The following is an 18,576-nucleotide window of genomic DNA, read 5'->3' as shown; positions in this document are numbered from 1 at the left end:
CCCTCTTTATACTGCATGGGCCTACTTTGTGGAAGGAGACATACATTCTAAACAGTGTTTTCCAAATCTGATTAACAAAATAATGTAGGGGAGAGCTGTCAAAAATACAGGTTCTCCCAGATATTCTGATTTAGTGAAAATGAACTGAGACCCAAGTATGTGTTATTGCTGCTGCTGTTGTTTTTAGCTCACCAGTTGATTTTGGTGATCCACAGGTTTGGGAAAGACTCTGCTAAAAGATTTAGGCTACTTTGCTACTCTTAGGCATGATTTAGGCAACTCTCACCCATTTTCTGTGTCTGGATCAATGGATTGGGAAATATGCATTGGAAGAGTTTCAAAGATTGATTCTAAGATATTCTTCCAGCAATAACAGGCTGGGATATGGGTTCAGGGAGATAATATGCACCAGAAGAGGGATCACTCAGTAATAAAGTGCTGTTGTCCTGAACTCAGAGTAACTTTCAACTTCTCTACTATTTTAGCCTGGAAAATAATAGTATACAGATGCTTTAGTTTCTCTCCAACACACATAACAATACCCTGACAATTCAGCCAATGCTGCGAGAGGACATTTGGACTTATAAGGTTAAGACCATCACTGTGTAAGATAACATGTTTGAAACTCACATTTCTTGGCTTGCAAGAGTGTGTATCATGCAAAGCATGATGTCACAGACCCTGGTCTGGTTTTGAGAAGAGTAGGAGAGGGGTATCAGGAAAATCAAACTAAAATGGCAAGGCAAGATTATTTTTTAAAAGACTGGAGGACTATGTTTGTAACCGACAAATTCATTTCCTCCTTCAGCCCATGGAGCCGCCTTTGCTATTGCTTCTAACAAGAGAAAAGGTACTTTTTCTTTTAATATTGTCTGAGAGGCAGCAGAACAAGGTAGATTTGGTATTTCCAGCTTGTATAATAGCTAGCTCCCTCTTAAAATACTCAAGGATCTTCCCAGGAAGGCCATTTAGATTCTGAGTCGTCTTTGAGTCATGGATCAATTTGAAAATCCTACCAAGAAACACAGGGCTTCCCTGGTGGCGCAGTGATTGAGAGTCCGCCTGCCGATGCAGGGGACACAGGTTCGTGCACCGGTCCGGCAAGATTCCACATGCCGCGGAGCGGCTGGGCCCGTGAGCCATGGCCGCTGAGCCTGCGCGTCCGGAGCCTGTGCTCCGCAACGGGAGAGGCCACAGCAGTGAGAGGCCCGCGTACCGCCAAAAAAGAAAGAAAGAAAAAAAACACAGACAACAGACTGCACGCAATTTCAGGGACACGTGTATCACAGCTTAAGAACTGTCAGCCTTGCAGAGAGAAAACTAGCAGTTGGATTTTGTTTCCTTTCCACCAAATGAATTTTAGTTGATTGCAAAATGACTGTTACACTGCACAGATCATAATCTGTCCTCTTAAACATCTGTGAATAGACTTTTTCAGGGGTTATTAGCTGTGTAAGTAATGTTGAAACACCGAGTCTGTATCAAGCACTTACAATGTGCTTGACATTACTAAGTGTGTTACAGTCAACATCATTTTAATCTTTAAAGTTTGCACAGGTAAAGACACTCAGTTACTCAAGATTAAGTAACTTTTCCAGAGTCACAGTTTTTGAGTCACAAACCTGAACTGACTTTAAAGCTATTGTCTAACCACCATCTACTCAACTGTTTTCCCACCTTGGAATGAAAAATTTACTCTCCACTTCCAACAGTGACGAATTTTGAAAGGGGTATTGTTTCTGGGAGAAGAGGCTTCGAGTAATGATGTATACCTGATGATATCCAACATTAATTCTGATCACCCATCCTCCTAAAACTCAAACAAACTTACTTTCTCAGCTGTAGAATCAACATGACCAATACAGTAATTCAGATCATTATCTATTGTACTAGATCATAAGCTCCTTGAAAACTGAAACCATGTATGCCTCACTTTTCCTGCTCACACAGCATGCCTCAGGCATAGGCGGAAGTTCAGTGTCAAATATAAGAAGCTATTGGCTCCTCCCAGTTCTCAGTAGATGACAGTCTTCCATGCAACCCTCTTGCAGTAACTTTAACGGGCCCGTTTCATTTGGTTTCTACTACATGTCATACATCCAGCTCATTGTAAAAAGCAGCCATTTGTCCTTAAGCCTTACAAATACATGACACTGAACAATTAACTTTACTACAAAGTTTGAAATGCTGTGATTCAGTACTAAGTATTATGTTCAATACAATCTGGGACCTTCTGTGTACGGGCCATACATCACTGGGCAGATTTTGATCATTGGTTAGCTGTGACAATTTGTCTAGGGTCCTTAAAGACACCTTTCTTAACAGTCTAGAGAATTCTTGGTCCCCCATTAACCAAGTAAAAAGTGCTACCCTTAATCTACTTTAAAAGCCCCACTTTTTAAATCAAAGACCCAAATTAACATCGCTAACACTTGAATGCTAAAGGGCCATGTCTGGATACGAATGCATGATATTTTGATGTCTGTAGGCTGCACTTTTTTTCTAACAGGTATTATTACTTGTTAAATCTCTGAAGTCTCATATTTTTGTCACCTGATATACAATCTTGCCACTGAAAAAACTGGTTATGCTGCCATAGATATTCACTAATTTTCATGCCAACCAAATAAGCCACAGAATAACTAAAAATGAAAAATGTGCAAACATGGATAATTTTAGCAGGCATTTAAATATAACACAGATGCTAATGGGTAATGGGTGGGGTGGCATATTACCTATTCATATTTAAGTATTATAATTTTTACAGAATTACTTTTACAGTAGTAATTAGTGCAAGACAACATTAGAAGCCAAATATTTTTAGTATGTGGGTGATATTTCTAAGTACATGGGGTTATGTCTAGGGAGGGTTTCCTTAAGAAACATCACCCTAGTAAGAAGTACTTTTCTCATAGGGGTGGACATGGAACGAGAACACCAGGGTGCATACAAGTTTAAAAAGAAATGCTTTAAAAAAATCTAAACCATATTTATTTGCATGGTATTCTAATTTTCATGTTTGAATGCATTTTTAGTAATGGGGAGGCAAGAGAGAACAGAAACATATAGGAAGAATTTGCTACCATTTTTTAATTTGCCATGGATTATACACACAAAATCAATCTGAGAAATTACTCAGACACTAGTGTTTGAGCTCATCTAGGCTAGTTTGGTTATATTTTTTTCTGGCTGATTTGTAAGCTCTAAAAGAATAAGGGCTTAAGTAATTGCTGTTTTGTGAACAGTTCCTGCATTCAACTAAAATTTAAGAAATGTGTTAGAAAGATTTCTTATTAATTTTTGAGCAGACTAATAGATTACCCTAATTCCTGAATAGCCTTCGTGTTATCGATGATTTCACATACATACAATCTGAGGTTCTGTGGTGATCATTTCAGTCAAAACCATCAGGAAAGAATATATTCAAAACAGGTTGTTAACCAACTAGAAAATAACATATAACTTCTGTCATCTTGCTGTTCACTTAAGTGTCACATGTGAAATACAATAGCAAGTCAGTACATATACTAAAAAGGAAAGTAGCACTTAGTTGTAGACAAAATTGAGTCTTACATTTATGCCACAAAATGGTTTAACTTTTACTTCTAGGACTAGAACAGAAATGTACTCTAGGGGAAAACACAAAACAATGCTCTTTGCTTTTATATGAATTAAAAGCCAGAGTTGGTGTGTGAAAATAGTAATAACCATTAAATGACACTTTTGTATTCTGTCGTACATGTACGTTTGCTTTAAAGCAGACTGTACAAACATAAGAAACTGCTTTATCAAATTTCAAATTACTTTTCATTAACAACATGCTATTTCACCCATGGAAACCCATCTATGTAGTTAAAGGCTATATCATCTTACTGCTAATCAATCAGAAACCACACCCATCATTCTCTCCAAAATTATAAGCTAAATTTATGAACAAAAATCACTATGAGAACTTTGAATTCAAATAATTAAGCAAATGAGAGTCAAATTAAGGCTCTGCACACAAATGTTTACACGATGTGGAGGAGATAAACTTTCCAAGTTATGACAGTTACCTAAAATGTACCTTTGGAATGGGGCATATGCAACAGGATGAGAGAGGCTTTGCTTCTCAATGTATATCAATAAATTCACTTTTGAACCCTGTGAATGTATTACCAATTCAAATACAATCATAACAGTAGTATGCTTAATACGTTGCTATTACTTAGTAGACGTTTGCCCATTTTTAGTTACTTGCAAAGAACTTCATTTAAGGCAACTGAAAAGAATGATTCTAATCACTTTAAACTGAAAGTTTTAAAGTTACAGATCTTTACCTTTTCATTATACAACTTAATGTAACCAATCTTGTTATCAAACAATTCTCTTTCAAGTTCTAGAAATCATTACTCTAGGACATTAAAATTAATAATAGCCCAAGAGAACAAATTAGACTGCAAGAAAATATTTGCAAGACACATCTGATAAAGAACTGTTATCCAAAATACACAAAGAACTCTTAAAGCTCAGTAGGAAAACAAACCTGATTAAAAATGGGCCAAAGACCTTACCAGACACCTCACCAAAGAAGATATACAGATAGATGGCAAATTAAGAATACTAAAGATGCTCCACATCATGTTACTGTGACGAGATTTAACTGCACACCTATTAGAATAGACAAAATCCACAACACTGACAACACCAAATGCTGGTGAAGATGTGGAGCAACAGAAACTCATTCATTGCTGGTAGGAATGCAAAATGGTACACATTTTGGAAGGCAGTTTGGTGGTTTCTTACAAAACCAAATATATTCTTACCATACTATCTACCCAAAGGAGTTGAAAACTTTATTCCACACAAATCTTGCTCACCGATGTTTTTAACAACTTCATTCATAATTGCCCTAACTTGGAAGCAACCAAGATATCCTTCAGTACGTATATGGAAATAAACTGTGACACATCCAGAAAATGGATTATTCAATACTGAAAAGAAATGAGGTGTCAAGCCATGAAAAAGCATGGAAAAAACTTAAGTGAATATTATTAAGTTTAAGAAGCCAATCTGAAAAGATTACATACATACTGTATGACATTTTGGAAAAGGCAAAATTGTGGAAGCAGTAAAAAGATCAGTAGTTGTCAGGGGCTGGGGTGTTGGAATAGGCAGAGCAGACTTTTAGGGCAGTGAAAATATTCTGTATGATACTATGATGGATTTGTCAATACAGATTTGTCCAAATGCACAGAAAACACCAACGGTGAACTATAAACTATGGACTTTGGGTGATTATGGCGTCAATATAGGTTCATCAGTTTTAACAAATGTACCATTCTAGTGGTAAATGTTGGTAATAGAGGAGCTATGTATGTGTGGGGGAAGAGAGTGCATGGGAAATCTCTGTATTTACCTCTGTTTTGCTGTGAACCTAAAATTAAGTCCTTAAAAAATTTAATAGGGAACACTATGTGCCATGCATTTTTACCATCCTTATTTACAGATCAAACTTGGTCCTAGGGTCCACTATCTTCTTAACTAATATGCCATTCCACTCAAGTTTTTTCCTTTTCAAATTCGTGCTGTGGGAAACACACTTCCCCTCAAACCAGAGGCCCTAGTTTTGCAGAGAAAGCCCACTGAAGAATAGACTTAATAAAAGGACTAGTCCTAGGCCATGTAGCTAATTCATGTCATCAGTGTCTGTCCTCTCAAAACATTTCTGGAGTGGGCATGTGCAAAATGAAACGTGATACATTCTTGACATGCTTTATATCTCAGTGTACATTCCAAAGATAATACCCACTTATAGTCTTGCCTGAGAAACATTCAGGTTTGAATACAGGAGTCTAGGTAGAACTGAATCTTCCTAGCTGCCTTAACACTTTGATCCCTTCTCCCCGGTCAATGTTCCAGACAAATCCAATCCTTAAGTCCAAATATGTTCTAAATTAGTGTTTCTCATAGGAAATGATTATGGAAACATTTATTACCACAATCTCATGCTACTTATTTCAAAGACCACTACAGAATGAAGTCGAAAGGTCCATCATCTTCCCATGTAAGTCTTCTTTATCCCCAACGTACCACTCTTGGACTTCAAAACCTTAAGGTTTAAAAATTTATTAAGCAAATGTCTGACAGTGGTAGCACTGAGGGAAAATAAGTCTTATTTAAACTTTGAATAAAAATTAAGTTTGCCTTCTAAATACCATAATTTTCAACTCAATTTTGGTTCTTCAATATCCTTCATATTTCAGGAGACACTACCCTCATCATACTTCATATAGTATACATTTCCGCTCACCTGAAGCAAAAGTAGCAGCACTCAAAATACTGTGACAGGTGATAGTGAATCATCTGGGTATTTCCATTTCAAACTCCCATCACTGCGAAGTCATGGTTCTGCTTTTTGGAAGTCAGCATGTCGTTATCCCTTGTTCTTTATTATCTCACGTGACACCTGCAAAGACCAAGCCCACGGGTCCATCTCAACATTAGAACCAAACCCCAAACAAGACTATGTCTGTTGTTGTAAACACACTGTCATGCCTAAAGTGTCATTTATAAAGCAAAAAAAAAGGAAAAGGGAGATAGGAGGATTGAAAAATTATGACCTAAGTTCTAAGACTGTTTTAACCCTAAAAGTGCCTATTCATTTCTTCAAAATTAAATTGCCTATTATGTACCACACTTACGATGTTTTACAACACTCATCTCATGGCTCTCACTTGAATATATCATGTTCAGGGATGGCAATGGAAAAAAATTTACAATATAGCCATGCAAAGTCTACAAATGCAACTAAAAAGTTCAATATGAAACATTTTCTAATTATCCCCCTTTAGGATTTCTAACTATGGCTTAAAAACCCAATGAACAAGTGGAAGTTTCCCTCTGTACATGGCTTTTATTATTTACATAATACAATACAGCATCAATGCTGAATAGCATGATTATGTGCAATACATAAATATGAACTATCTGTACACATCTGCAGATCTAACTCAGAACTAAGGTACATAAAATTGAAAGCAAAACTGAATGCTTTAAGAGTAAAAGTAAAAACTAAGACTGAACACTGCAATAAATCAGAAGTAGTGCCTCGTGTACATACTTAACTATTTACAGATGAAAACAGGCATTACCACGACACCAATCTAACTATACGCATTTATATATAAAAAACACAAGTTTCATACATCACAAAAAACCTTCCATTATAACACAGAAGTGATATTACCAGACAAGCATCAGTGAAGTATACTGCCTCTTCTAGTTGTTATTGTACAATGCTGTAGATAATGCAGCCCATGCAATACACCCAAGAACACTAGAGTCCTACACCCAAGTACAATTAATATGATAAAGCAGCCCTCTGCAAGTGGTGCTGGATACCACTAAGAAGTCTACCGCAGCCATGTTGGTTATGATTTTCCATGCAGAAGGGTACAGTTACATTAAGAACTGAAGTCTTTAAAAAAGCTTTAAACATTCTTTCTTGAACCAAAACAATTCAACAAAATATGCACATGAAAAATTAACTATTCAGATACCCTTGCAAATTAAAATTCAGATGCATGTTACTCAATAGAGCTGCTATATGTGAAAACCAAACGTAGAGTTTTAACTTCTTCTTGTAGACAAATTAATCTTAGTGCAGTTCTGTGCTACACAATATTGTTAGCAATGAGAGTAATGCAGACATCTTCTGGTGCAGGCCAGCACGATAAGCTTCAAAGATAGCTCAAGACCCTGTTGGCTTGATCTGTTTTACTCTTTATAACCAGTTATGATGTGTACCTTCCAAAGAATGTCTTATTTGACAGCTTTTAGAAGACCAATTAGCCAGGCTTACATATGGCACCAAAACACTGGTTTCACGGAAAGGTCTGATAGCTTTCTTTATAGCTTTCTTCCCGCTTCCAAGGAAAATGTGGAAATTAACAGGGTAAAGTTTATGGTAGAAGTAGACTGCCAGTCCTTTTCTGGTGTACCATTAAAAAAAAAAAAAAATACAGGCACATAACACTAGCCAGAGATTATACCTTGATTACATTCTCAAAGGCAGATATGCTGCAAACATGCAGATATTTCACGTACTTTGTTTGGCACAAGGGAACTAAATTTTGTCCCTATTATCTGTGTTTTCAACTTGCTGTGCAGATTTTCATCCAATTTAATTCAGGGGAGGGCATATACATTTTGTAGGGCTGTATCTATCCAATTCTGCCTGTAACAAACACCCACACATCCTAAAATATCGATTATAAGACAGACAAGTGTAAAGTAAAACTCTGGAGAACATCAAAGGAAAATGGCCATGCATCTGCTCTTTAATGTTTTCCTACGATATATTAAAATAAAAACAAAGTTATCAGTCTCTTCACAAGTAGTAATTTATATTCTCTGGATTTTTTCAGCCACAACAACTGGATTCTCTTTTCTGATTTTTGCTGCAGCTTCTGCTTTGTAATCATATGGACAGTTGTGCTTGTCAGAGTAACGGTGAAGTCCACAAAACAAATTTCCACACCGGCAGTCAAACCCTGTACATACAAGAGGAAGTAGAGTCACTTGGGAACTTGTAGCAATTAAAAGAAACAAAAGCATTAGTCAATACAGAAAAGGAAGCAGATTTTCATGACTCTTTGCAACATTAAAGAGTCTGTCACTTTAAACTGAAAGTGCTCTTAACCTCCTCTGACATGGTGAGAAATTTAAGTAACTATCCTTCCATAAACTCCTGTAGGTACCAAACAGGGTAGAAATTACACAGGCTCTGGAGTCAGGCTGATTTGAATTTAAATTCTAGTCCTACCGTATGTTAACTGGGTAATGTTTCCTCAAGTGAAGGCTAGGAAAAGACAACCACATACAGTTCTGAGATTTAAAGGAGAACAATTAAAAAGTATCTAGAACGTTTTGTGCCTGGTTCAAAGTAGGTGCTTACTATTTAATTCAGCTATCTTTTTCCCAGGAGAACAGAACAAAGGAAAGAATCAAAAGGGATTAATTTTTATCAATCTGATAAAGGAAAGTAATTCAGAAGGCCTGAAGTTAGGAAAGGGTTTCATATGATTAGACAAACCAATGGAAATCAAACTCAACTTCTCTTCACTGTCCTCTTTCCAGTCTACTCTGGAAACTTTCTATTCTTCAAAGTCGGGCATTTTGTTTTATGTGTAAGACTGACCAGTCCCTTAGGGAGTAACTAGGAGCTCCCTGAATACCTGTAAGGCCAACTTTCTTTCTGCACATGAAACATCTGTTCTTCTTTGGTTTGGGCAACTCAGGGGCTTTTTCTTCACTTTGAGAAGTACTGGGCTGAGAAACTGATGGACTGGGCTGAGTGACAACTGAAAAACAAGGGTAAAAATTAGAAGTCTGTCAATTGTTTGGCTGATAATTATCTAAGACCAGACCAAAACAAAACAAGAGAAACAGTAAGATTCTTCCTGAAAATGTTTAAGAAGTCTTTCTTGAAAACATGTACTTTAAAAACAATCTTCTACTTTAATATCAGAACTTCTTTCAAATCTGAGAATTTCTTGCCAATTAACATAATACCACTTGCTCCTGTAAATTTTATTAAATTATCACTCCACTCAAATTCCTTTAAACTCACTCTAGTCCTGGCAAACAAAATCCTAATTCTAAATTTTAAAGACCTGAGAGATGTGGTTATCTGCTCAGTTTTTCCATATTCCAATTGCCTAAATGCAAACTTCTAAATTAGGGCAGTTCAAATTCAGGAAATAAGGTTACCAACTTCTGAGGTAATTAGCTATAAAGTCATTTTGCTTTTATACTGATAGAAAAAAGAAAAATTGTGTAGATAAACCCAATAAATTTTGACAAGTAAAACCCAAGTCATTAATCCCCTAATTAACTTTAGGTTCCAAAATTTCACAATTATTATTGTGCCATTTTAATAAGTGCTTTATATTGTCTTACATAGAAAACCTGCAGGATTAAAAAAAAAAAAAACTTGAAATATCAGCAACGTTGTCTTTAGGACAGTGTAAGTACTTGTGAAGCTTTGATTTTAGACTATTAAGGATTCCAGAGGCAAAACAAGAATTTTTAGAGCACAGCTGTAATTTACTTTGTGATACTTATCTAAAATGGGTATGGGGATTCCCTGGTGGCGCAGTGGTTGAGAGTCCGCCTACGAATGCAGGGGACACGGGTTTGTGCCCCAGTCCGGGAAGATCCCACATGACGTGGAGCGGCTAGGCCCGTGAGCCATGGCTGCTGAGCCTGCGTGTCCAGAGCCTGTGCTCCGCAACGGGAGAGGCCACAACAGTGAGAGGCCCGCGTACCGCAAAAAAATAAAAAATAAAAAATAAAAATAAAATGGGTATGAAATTTGGACAGTAAGAGATATGACCTACTTTTAAAAGTCCCTGTTTCTCCACCTAAAAGATCTAAGTTTTAAGTTTACTCATGACATCAATGGAATTTGTCAATATAAAGATAAAATTGCAGATTACTCTTTTAAAGTTCACATTACCACCAGGTTATTGAAAACAAAACAGCAAAATTTAATTCTACTTTTATAAAACTCAGCGAAACCAGAAGCACTATAAGCTGAGTTTTAATATTAATCCAAACCCCAATAGCAAATTAACGTATACAATACTAAAATTATTGCCTAACAATAGGTCAACACTAATGCTATCAGCATAAATCCAAACCAATTGGTTTAATAGGTACTGTAAAATTACCTCCAAATTTATAACTCATTTGCATTAGTAATATATCCAGTGAGATTAACAGTCTAATATTAGACCAACAGTAATATTTTAGCTACTACTTATTCCTAATAATCTACTATGGCAACGTTAATGTAATTTTTCCTGATGGTATAACAGTAAAGAACAATCTGTGGAATAGTGCTGGGGAGGTGACAGTTATATTTCCTTGGCCACGCCTGAAAATTGGACAGTGGTTCCTAAAACATACAGGGAAGAGGGGCGGGGGTCAGTCAAGAAGAGAAAAATAATACAGAAAAGACAGAGCAGTGAACTACAGAACGCCTACTAAGAAATAATAAATGCACAGAATAGCTACAGAACTAATCCAAAAGAGTATTGTTCCAAGGTCAGTGTCATTTTGTGTTTTAAAAAAACAAAAACAAATGAAACAGAACAAAAGCCTCACAAATACTAATTTGGTCAGTATTTCATAAGGATGGAACTTAACTTAAAAATACCAAATATGGATTCACCTGCCCAACTTAAGAATTTTCATCTTAAATGTATCAATTAAGAGTGATATGGTTCACATAAGCTCGGCTACGTACAAAAGCAAGCCTCCAAAGCAGATTACACATCCACTGACACTATTAGCTCACAATAAAGTTTTATATTGTGTTCAGTCAACACTATACCAGGAAATCATGAATTGATCAAATGCACTATGTGCACCATAGAGTATATAGATCATTGTTCCAGGGTCTAGCGCAGATAAATCAAACAAGTCAATCTTCTGGCAACATTAAAGCACTTCTGGTTGTGCTATGTAAGTTCAGCATAGACTCAGTCACTAACTAATGAAAACCAAAATGCCTTTCCACACTGAGTTTTTAAACTCCCATAGGGATCCCACACTTCTTCAATTCAAAAGTTTCTTTTAGTGTTTGATATGTTCTTTTGATTGAGTATTCTCTACAGTATTGACAATATCAAGACTGAATAGTTAATGCTTTTGATTATTGAATATTTCTCCACAGCTTTGGAATTTAGTCCGTATAATTTCTTCCGTTTGTGAACAATACCTTCTTTAATGATTTAGATACTTTTAAAATATATTGGTGAACAGTTCATTAAATTCTTGACATTTTCAGTCTTCATATTATAAACTTTGCTGATTTGTGGATGCAGGGGCAAGGGGGGATGGGCAGAGAAGAAGAGATTAAAGAGTGACTATTTTACACTTCAAGGTACTTTAAAGATAGTGGTTTGCTTGGCCTCTATTTTATAGCTCTCTCTCCTCTTTGGTCCTTCAATGGGAAGGAAAGAATCCCTCCACCAACCCTTTCTTGTACTACCAAATCCAGAACTGAACTAGTATTAAACAAAAAGCATACCTGGCTCTGACACCTCTGTTTTCGCGGTAGTTATTTTGTCCTCTCTTGAAATGCTCATTTCTGTCATTTGCTGAGTTACAGGCAAGGCAGCCACAGGCACATTTCTATTTAAGTTCAAGCAAACATTTTTAAAGATGTTAAGGGTACTTCTTGGAAAGATAAGAAGTTGTCAGTTCAACATATATTATTTCCAATGTGATCAAATGGAGCTAAATAATCTAAACAAGATGCCCAGCACAGATGGATGAGAATAAGGAAAGCAATTTGATGAATGGCTCATCAATTCAAGCCTGCATATTTATATAGGTTACGATGTTCTATTATAGCCAACTAGAAATTTTTAGCTGTGCCTGTGATTTGTTTAAGGGCAAAAGGGGTAGCTTTGCCAGAATGCCTTACGTGGCATTACAATATAGTCTGCAGAGCCTCATTCTCTACAATTATTACGCCTCAATTACAAGGAAATAAAAGCACAGCATCTCAACACAGTATCCTTGAGGTTGTTCAGGAGTGCGTTGTTAATACATAGCTTTACTCAATGACCTACACGATCATATATTAAAGGACACTGGAATAATCACCAATTGTGCAACACATGTAAAGCCAAGGGCATCTAATGTATTAACATCCTTATTATAAGGCAATATGTATGATGTAGTACATCATTATTTATTAACATTCATAATTATAATGTCATTTATCTTTATTTCCTCCCTGTATTATTATAAAAACCCAGAAATGTTTAATCTTACCTTGATTTTTCAGATGTGCTGCCAGCAGCACCTTCACAGTTGTTTAAACTAGCATCTGCTCTTTGTACAGATGCAGAGTCTGAGGTAGGACTGTTGGCACCACTAGCTGTCCCTATTTAGAAAAAAGGATTGGTAAGAAACAAAGCAACACTACAAACACTCATTACCAAAACTATTAATAAGTAACAAATACTTGCATTTAATTAGATTAGTGACTTAAGTACTTTCACTGTGCTGCAGAATCTTACACTTAAGTGATATCCAAACAACAACAAAAATATATTAAAAAGTCATATCCAGTGAGTACATGTACTCAAAAACGAAAATGAAAAAGCTAGAAGATGCTTGTAGACAGTCACTCATTCCTCATGTAGTCATTCCAAGTACTTGGGCTACTATTGCTTTAAATTTCAAGCTTTTCTCGAGTCTTCTCTCCTTGGACTTTCAGGATTCATTCTCAGTCTTAGGGCCCAACTCTTGGTTCTATATTTTCTGTCCACCAGGTCTTCAAATGGGTTATTTCTTGGAACCAACTTACCCATTGGGCTCATTCTGCCACTATTCTGCTGCCTCTGAAGATGTTCTTTGTAGCAAACAGAACACATTCCATTTGTCCTAGGATTCCCATAAAAGCCACATCCTGTACTACACAGCATGGGCCCTGGGGTCTGGTTAGTCTCCTGAGCCATTTTTCTCCTGTAAACAAAACAAAACAAAAATTTTAGAAACTAGCATGTAGTAAAAAAAAAAAAAAAGGGCTTCCCTGGTGGCGCAGTGGTTGAGAGTCCGCCTGCCAATGCAGGGGATGCGGGTTCGTGCCCCAGTTTGGGAAGATCCCACATGCCGCGGAGCGGCTGGGCCCGTGAGCCATGGCCGCTGAGCCTGCGCGTCCAGAGCCTGTGCTCCGCGGCGGGAGAGGCCACAACAGTGAGAGGCCCGCATACTGCAAAAAAAAAAAAAAAAAAAAAAAATCACTAAAATTAGTATGATAGTCATTATTGTACCTTTATCATTTCTAAACACTGAGTCTGTTTCTAACAAAGCCCCCAATTGTGTTAATCTTTAAAAGAGAGTAGGCTAAATTATGAATATTTTGTTGCCTTTATAAAACAAGGGACATGAATGGAACTGTTTTAGCTTGATAAACAATGAACTATCATGACTTCACATTTTTAGGACAAAAAATTCTATCATTAAACATTAAAATGTATTATTTTACCTGTCACTGTTTCTGTAATTCGTGAAAAGGTCACCCTTCCCGATACCAGAATTATGTTTAAATCAATTTTGGCAATTGGTATCTTTAAATCACTTTCTACTCTCCTACACTACAGGCAGATTATTTCAAATAATCACAATTAACTACTGACTCTTCATATCTACTAGTTGTTCTTTAAACTAGCTGTATATTGGATGTAGCTCTAGAGCTTTCTTAAAACTAACATCTGAACATACGTGAGCCCTGTAGTAATTCAGTTCTGCTACGGGGCAGAGCATCTGTACTTTTTAAATGCTGCAACACCTTTACAGAAGACTGAAAAGAGAGCTGGTAGATCATCTAGCTTTTCCTGTTACCCTGGCACCAAAAAGTGAAGTTCTTTAAGAATTTAGGAAAAAGCTGCTTAAGAAATTCCTTTTGTTCTACATTTGACATGAGAAATCTAGGTCTGAGTATACTTTAAAGTCAGTGCCTAGAAACCTATAATGTACAAATTATTAGCCATAGATTTCTCAGCCAACGGCTCTATTAAAACTTTTAACAAGCACTTGTCTGCCTCATGACAGAAAATAATGAAACCTTTCCAAGCTCAATTTCAATATGGCAAAATAAAGCAATACACACAACCTTTAGTAATGGTTAATATTTAATGCTAGGTTACCAGAAAGAGCTTTATATAGCAAGCATACCCTTGCTTTTCCAGAAGCCTTCTTAAAATTAGCACAAACAGTAATGTTTTGCTAAATTTAGTAAAATTTCCTGAGTTAACAGACATAAATATTTAAGAAAAAAAATTAAAAACCTGGAAGGTTTCCATGTCACCTTTAAATTATGTATGAATGTACCAAAAGCGTATTTCAGAGCATTTTATCAAGGGGAGATTATGTGCAATACTTCTGGTCATTCTCCTTTAACTGTACCTTAATGTTGACTATGAAGGTGACTCATAAGTTATGAACTTTTCAAATAAGTGCAGGAAAGTACTTTCAGCTACAGCTTGTTACTTCCTAGAATTTCATACTGCTTTTTTCAACCACCACATACTAGGATACACTCTTTAGTGAGTTATTAAAAGCAATGTTTTAACAAGTATTAACACTTTTTACCAAAATTATAAAAAGGGGGGAAGAGGACTAACCAAACTTGACCTGGCCCGAATCCTGTCAATTATTCCAACAATCTAAATGATAGTAATCTTTCCTTTTGTTAGCAAAAAGCCATTATATTTCAAGCTTGAAAATACCTCAAGCCAATCAAACTTGTACAGAAAGTGACCAATACTTGCAACTTACTTCAGATAATAGTACTAATTTAGTTGACACTATCTCTTTAAATAGTAAGTGGAATTTAGCTGACTCATTTTGGATCAGGGTAGTGTAAACATTTCAACATCACTTAGGAAGTTTATTAATAAACACTTTCAGCTGGGTTTTTAAAATTTTGAGTATAACATGTACAAAAAATGCTTCAAATAACAGTGTATTTGCATGCCTACCATGCAAAGTATGTGAATCTTTGCCCTGCACAAAAAGCAGGGCCATTCCTTGAAGCCAGCTTAAGAATTACACTAGCTCACTTGCTATACTAACTTCTAGTGTCATCTAACAGTGGCTTTAAAAGTAAATTGGCCTAAAAGTCAACCCACATTAATATTAATCTGATTCTTAAAATCTTTTGTTTATATAAATGGGGGTGGGAATTTCACCCAATGATTTCACATGCAAAGTATTCCACCTTTCTTCAGAAAACACATCTACCTTCAAGTCACGATAAACAGCCTCCAAACTGAAACACAAGAGACACTGGGACATCAGTCTTCTACATGGCATCTCATCTTGTAGACTCCCCCCCCCCCCGAAAGCCAGCTTTTAAATGCCACCACAAGAGCAAAGCTTGCCTTAATATTTCTCAGAAGCTTAGATCACATGGGCGGGCGCTTCAGCCTGTCACAAGGCTGCAATGTGACAGGGTGAGCGGGATGGAGGCTCTCACATAAAGCCTAGTCAACAGAGGCCTCTGAAATCAGCTTCTATTTTTATCTCAGAGCCTGCCAACTCCTACACAACCCCAAGAATTAAGGATGCAGCGCTCATATAAGAAAACAAAACAAAAAGATGCCATTAAGATTGCTAGATTTTTTCTAACACAGGGAATGATCTCACATTAAATCTAGAAAATGCAAGCATCATTAATCACTCATGAAGCCAAATGGTCAGGGTTGTTTATAAAAACCAAGCACAGCGAAGAGCATCAAGGCAGAAAGAATCCTCATGATCAGTGGCAATTTTTTTTGAGGTGGGTGTCGGGGATGAGTGCCATTAGGTACTGTGTTTCTCCACTTGTATTTTAGAAAAATACAATACCATTATTATTTACTACCTTTAAAGTTGCTAGAAACTTGAGCATTCATCATGTCAGCTCTATCAGGTATAGCTAGAATGTTTATTTTTATAGTTTTTATAGCTGAAACGTGTATTTTTTTTTTTTTTACAGTTTGTGGCTTCCTATAATTCATAGGAAAAGCAAAACCAAAAAGACAGGAGCATGTAACTGAAAAATTCTCCAGCCTCAAATATGAATAAAAAAGGTTTTCATGCCTATGGAATTTACTTCTCTCAGGTGCACAAAACGTTAAAAGACGTTTAAGAATGCCTGCCCACCTGGAGTTGAGACCAGAGTTCTAGTTTCTAATCTACCTCTAAGCCAGTGACCTTGGGCAAGCCCTTACTCTCCAGATCTCAGTTCCCTTTTCCTAAATGGACATTAGTGTGATTTTAAAGGCTCCTTTTCAGGCTTAATACCGGCCCTGAGAGATAGAAAATAGGGAAGAATTAAACATCTTTTTGAGGGGGACATTTTTAGAAGAAAAACTTGAAAAATGAAATTGCAGTATTTTCACCAATTCAGTTCTAAAACCCTACTTTTAAAAATAAGGAGTAAAATAAAATTCATTTAGATTTTTTAAAAAGTCTGTAAATTACCTGAATGGCCAAGCTGAAGAACAGTGGCTCTATGACCTATATACTACTTTACCCTAATGTGCCCTTAGACTAGATTATTAGAAGGCAGTCATTCAATAAAGATAACCCGGACCTTTTCCCAAAACACAGCTCCACGGAGTGCGTGGAAAGCGAGCAAAGAATTTCATGTTCCTCAGCCTAAATGCACGAAACAAAGGAGAAGGTGCTCCATTTCCTTCATGAAAGGCATCTCGGGCGAGAAACGCAGCAACATCGGTAAAACTAAAACACGACAGAGAAGACCCCTCTCACCCAACGTTCCAGCGGATTATAAAACAAGTTCGGGTCCCACTGGTCCCCCATCCCTACCGCCATGCCCTTTCAAGCAAAGGCCTCGTTCAGGAAAGCACTGCAGGGCCTTTTCCAAAAACCACTGAGTCATGCAGAACAGCAGCTCCGCAGGCCAAGCCGGCCCCTAACCCTGCCGGTCCCGCGCCTACCCCCGACCCTGAACGGCCCCTCCGAGGAGGCGGAGATAGGGGGTGCGGCGGGCAAGGGGCTGGGGGCGCGGCCGCCGCGACCGCCTCTTTGTCTTTCCGGGTTTGGCCGCCCACGCCGGGCGCCACCGCGGAAGGCGGCCGCGACGGACTCGAGGGAGGCCCAGAGCGCGAACCCCCGGAGGCCGCACGCCGGGCATTGTTTCCCCGACCATGAGTGTGCGAGTGAGCCCGGGGCACAGGGAACTAGGCCTCCGGCCTCGACGGCAGAATGCCGCCTCCGTCTTTGTGCTTCCTGAGCTAGCTGGCGGGCTCTCCTCCCCCGGACGCCGCCATACGCTGGCCACTCGGCCTTCGTCGGAGGCCTGCGGCGCCCGAATCCGTCACTCCCAACCCCGGCCGACCACGAGTAGCCGGGTGCCCTCCCCAAGCCCCGTGCTACTCACCCTTCGGCGGCAGGAACCGGGCTGGCGCGCGACGCCGGCGCGGTGGGACCGGGCCGAGCCCTCACGGAGGGGCGAGCCGGAAGCCCTGAATTCGCCGCCGCCGCCGCCGCCGCGGGCCGGGAGCGGGTCAGAGCCGCAGGCGGAGGTGGCGCCGCCGCCGCGGGGTCTTCCTTTGTTCCCGCAGCAGCACCGAGCGTGGCCGGGACACGCCGGAGCTCGGGAAGTGGGAGGAGGGAAGCGAGGGGGGGCGGAGAAGGAGGCGGAGGGAGGGCCGAAGGCCGCGGCGGCTAACGCTGCTCGCGCCGCCGGCCCGTCGTTGCCTCACGCCTCCACCAGCGGCGGGTTTGGCCAACTCCGAGGGCGAGCGGGGCGCGCGCAGCTAGGCCTGGGCGCCGCAAGGGCCCGCGGATGGCGCTCTCTGTCGCTTTGCTACTGCCGGGGAAGGTGTGCGGCTCCAGGGAACGACGAACCCCAAAAGGAGATGCACGTAGGCCTGCGCTCCAGTCAACTGACGCGTCTTCTCCACCCGGCGCTCAGGCAGTGAGGGAAAGGGGAGGGGGTGCGGGGTCTGTGCGTCAGCGAAAACCCCGACGGCGGCCGCGGCGGGGAGCGCGTTGACGTCA

The 18,576-nt window shown here is 38.9% G+C and overlaps 1 protein-coding gene across 2 annotated transcripts; it reads right to left on the bottom strand.

Annotated features, from left to right (window-relative positions):
• Positions 1-6,875: 6,875 nt before the first annotated feature.
• ZFAND5 (zinc finger AN1-type containing 5) lies at positions 6,876-18,499 on the bottom strand. Of its 2 annotated transcripts, none has more exons than XM_027105693.1 (6): positions 17,954-18,499; positions 13,370-13,527; positions 12,832-12,943; positions 12,080-12,183; positions 9,219-9,344; positions 6,876-8,534 (listed from the first exon to the last, which is right to left on the bottom strand). In XM_027105693.1, exons 2-6 carry the CDS (start codon positions 13,518-13,520, stop codon positions 8,386-8,388), a joined length of 642 nt encoding a protein of 213 aa, XP_026961494.1. In that variant the 5' UTR covers positions 13,521-13,527; positions 17,954-18,499; the 3' UTR covers positions 6,876-8,385. The 2 variants fall into 2 exon arrangements, with proteins under 2 accessions (XP_026961494.1, XP_026961495.1); XM_027105694.1 differs by lacking the exon at positions 17,954-18,499 and adding an exon at positions 15,808-15,829.
• Positions 18,500-18,576: the final 77 nt, after the last annotated feature.

This window comes from Aethalodelphis obliquidens, unplaced genomic scaffold, assembly GCF_003676395.1.
Source record: "Aethalodelphis obliquidens isolate GAN/ISIS:26980383/991018 unplaced genomic scaffold, ASM367639v1 scaffold7, whole genome shotgun sequence".
NCBI lineage: Eukaryota > Metazoa > Chordata > Mammalia > Artiodactyla > Delphinidae > Aethalodelphis > Aethalodelphis obliquidens.
This window is presented reverse-complemented; position numbering and strand designations above follow the sequence as displayed.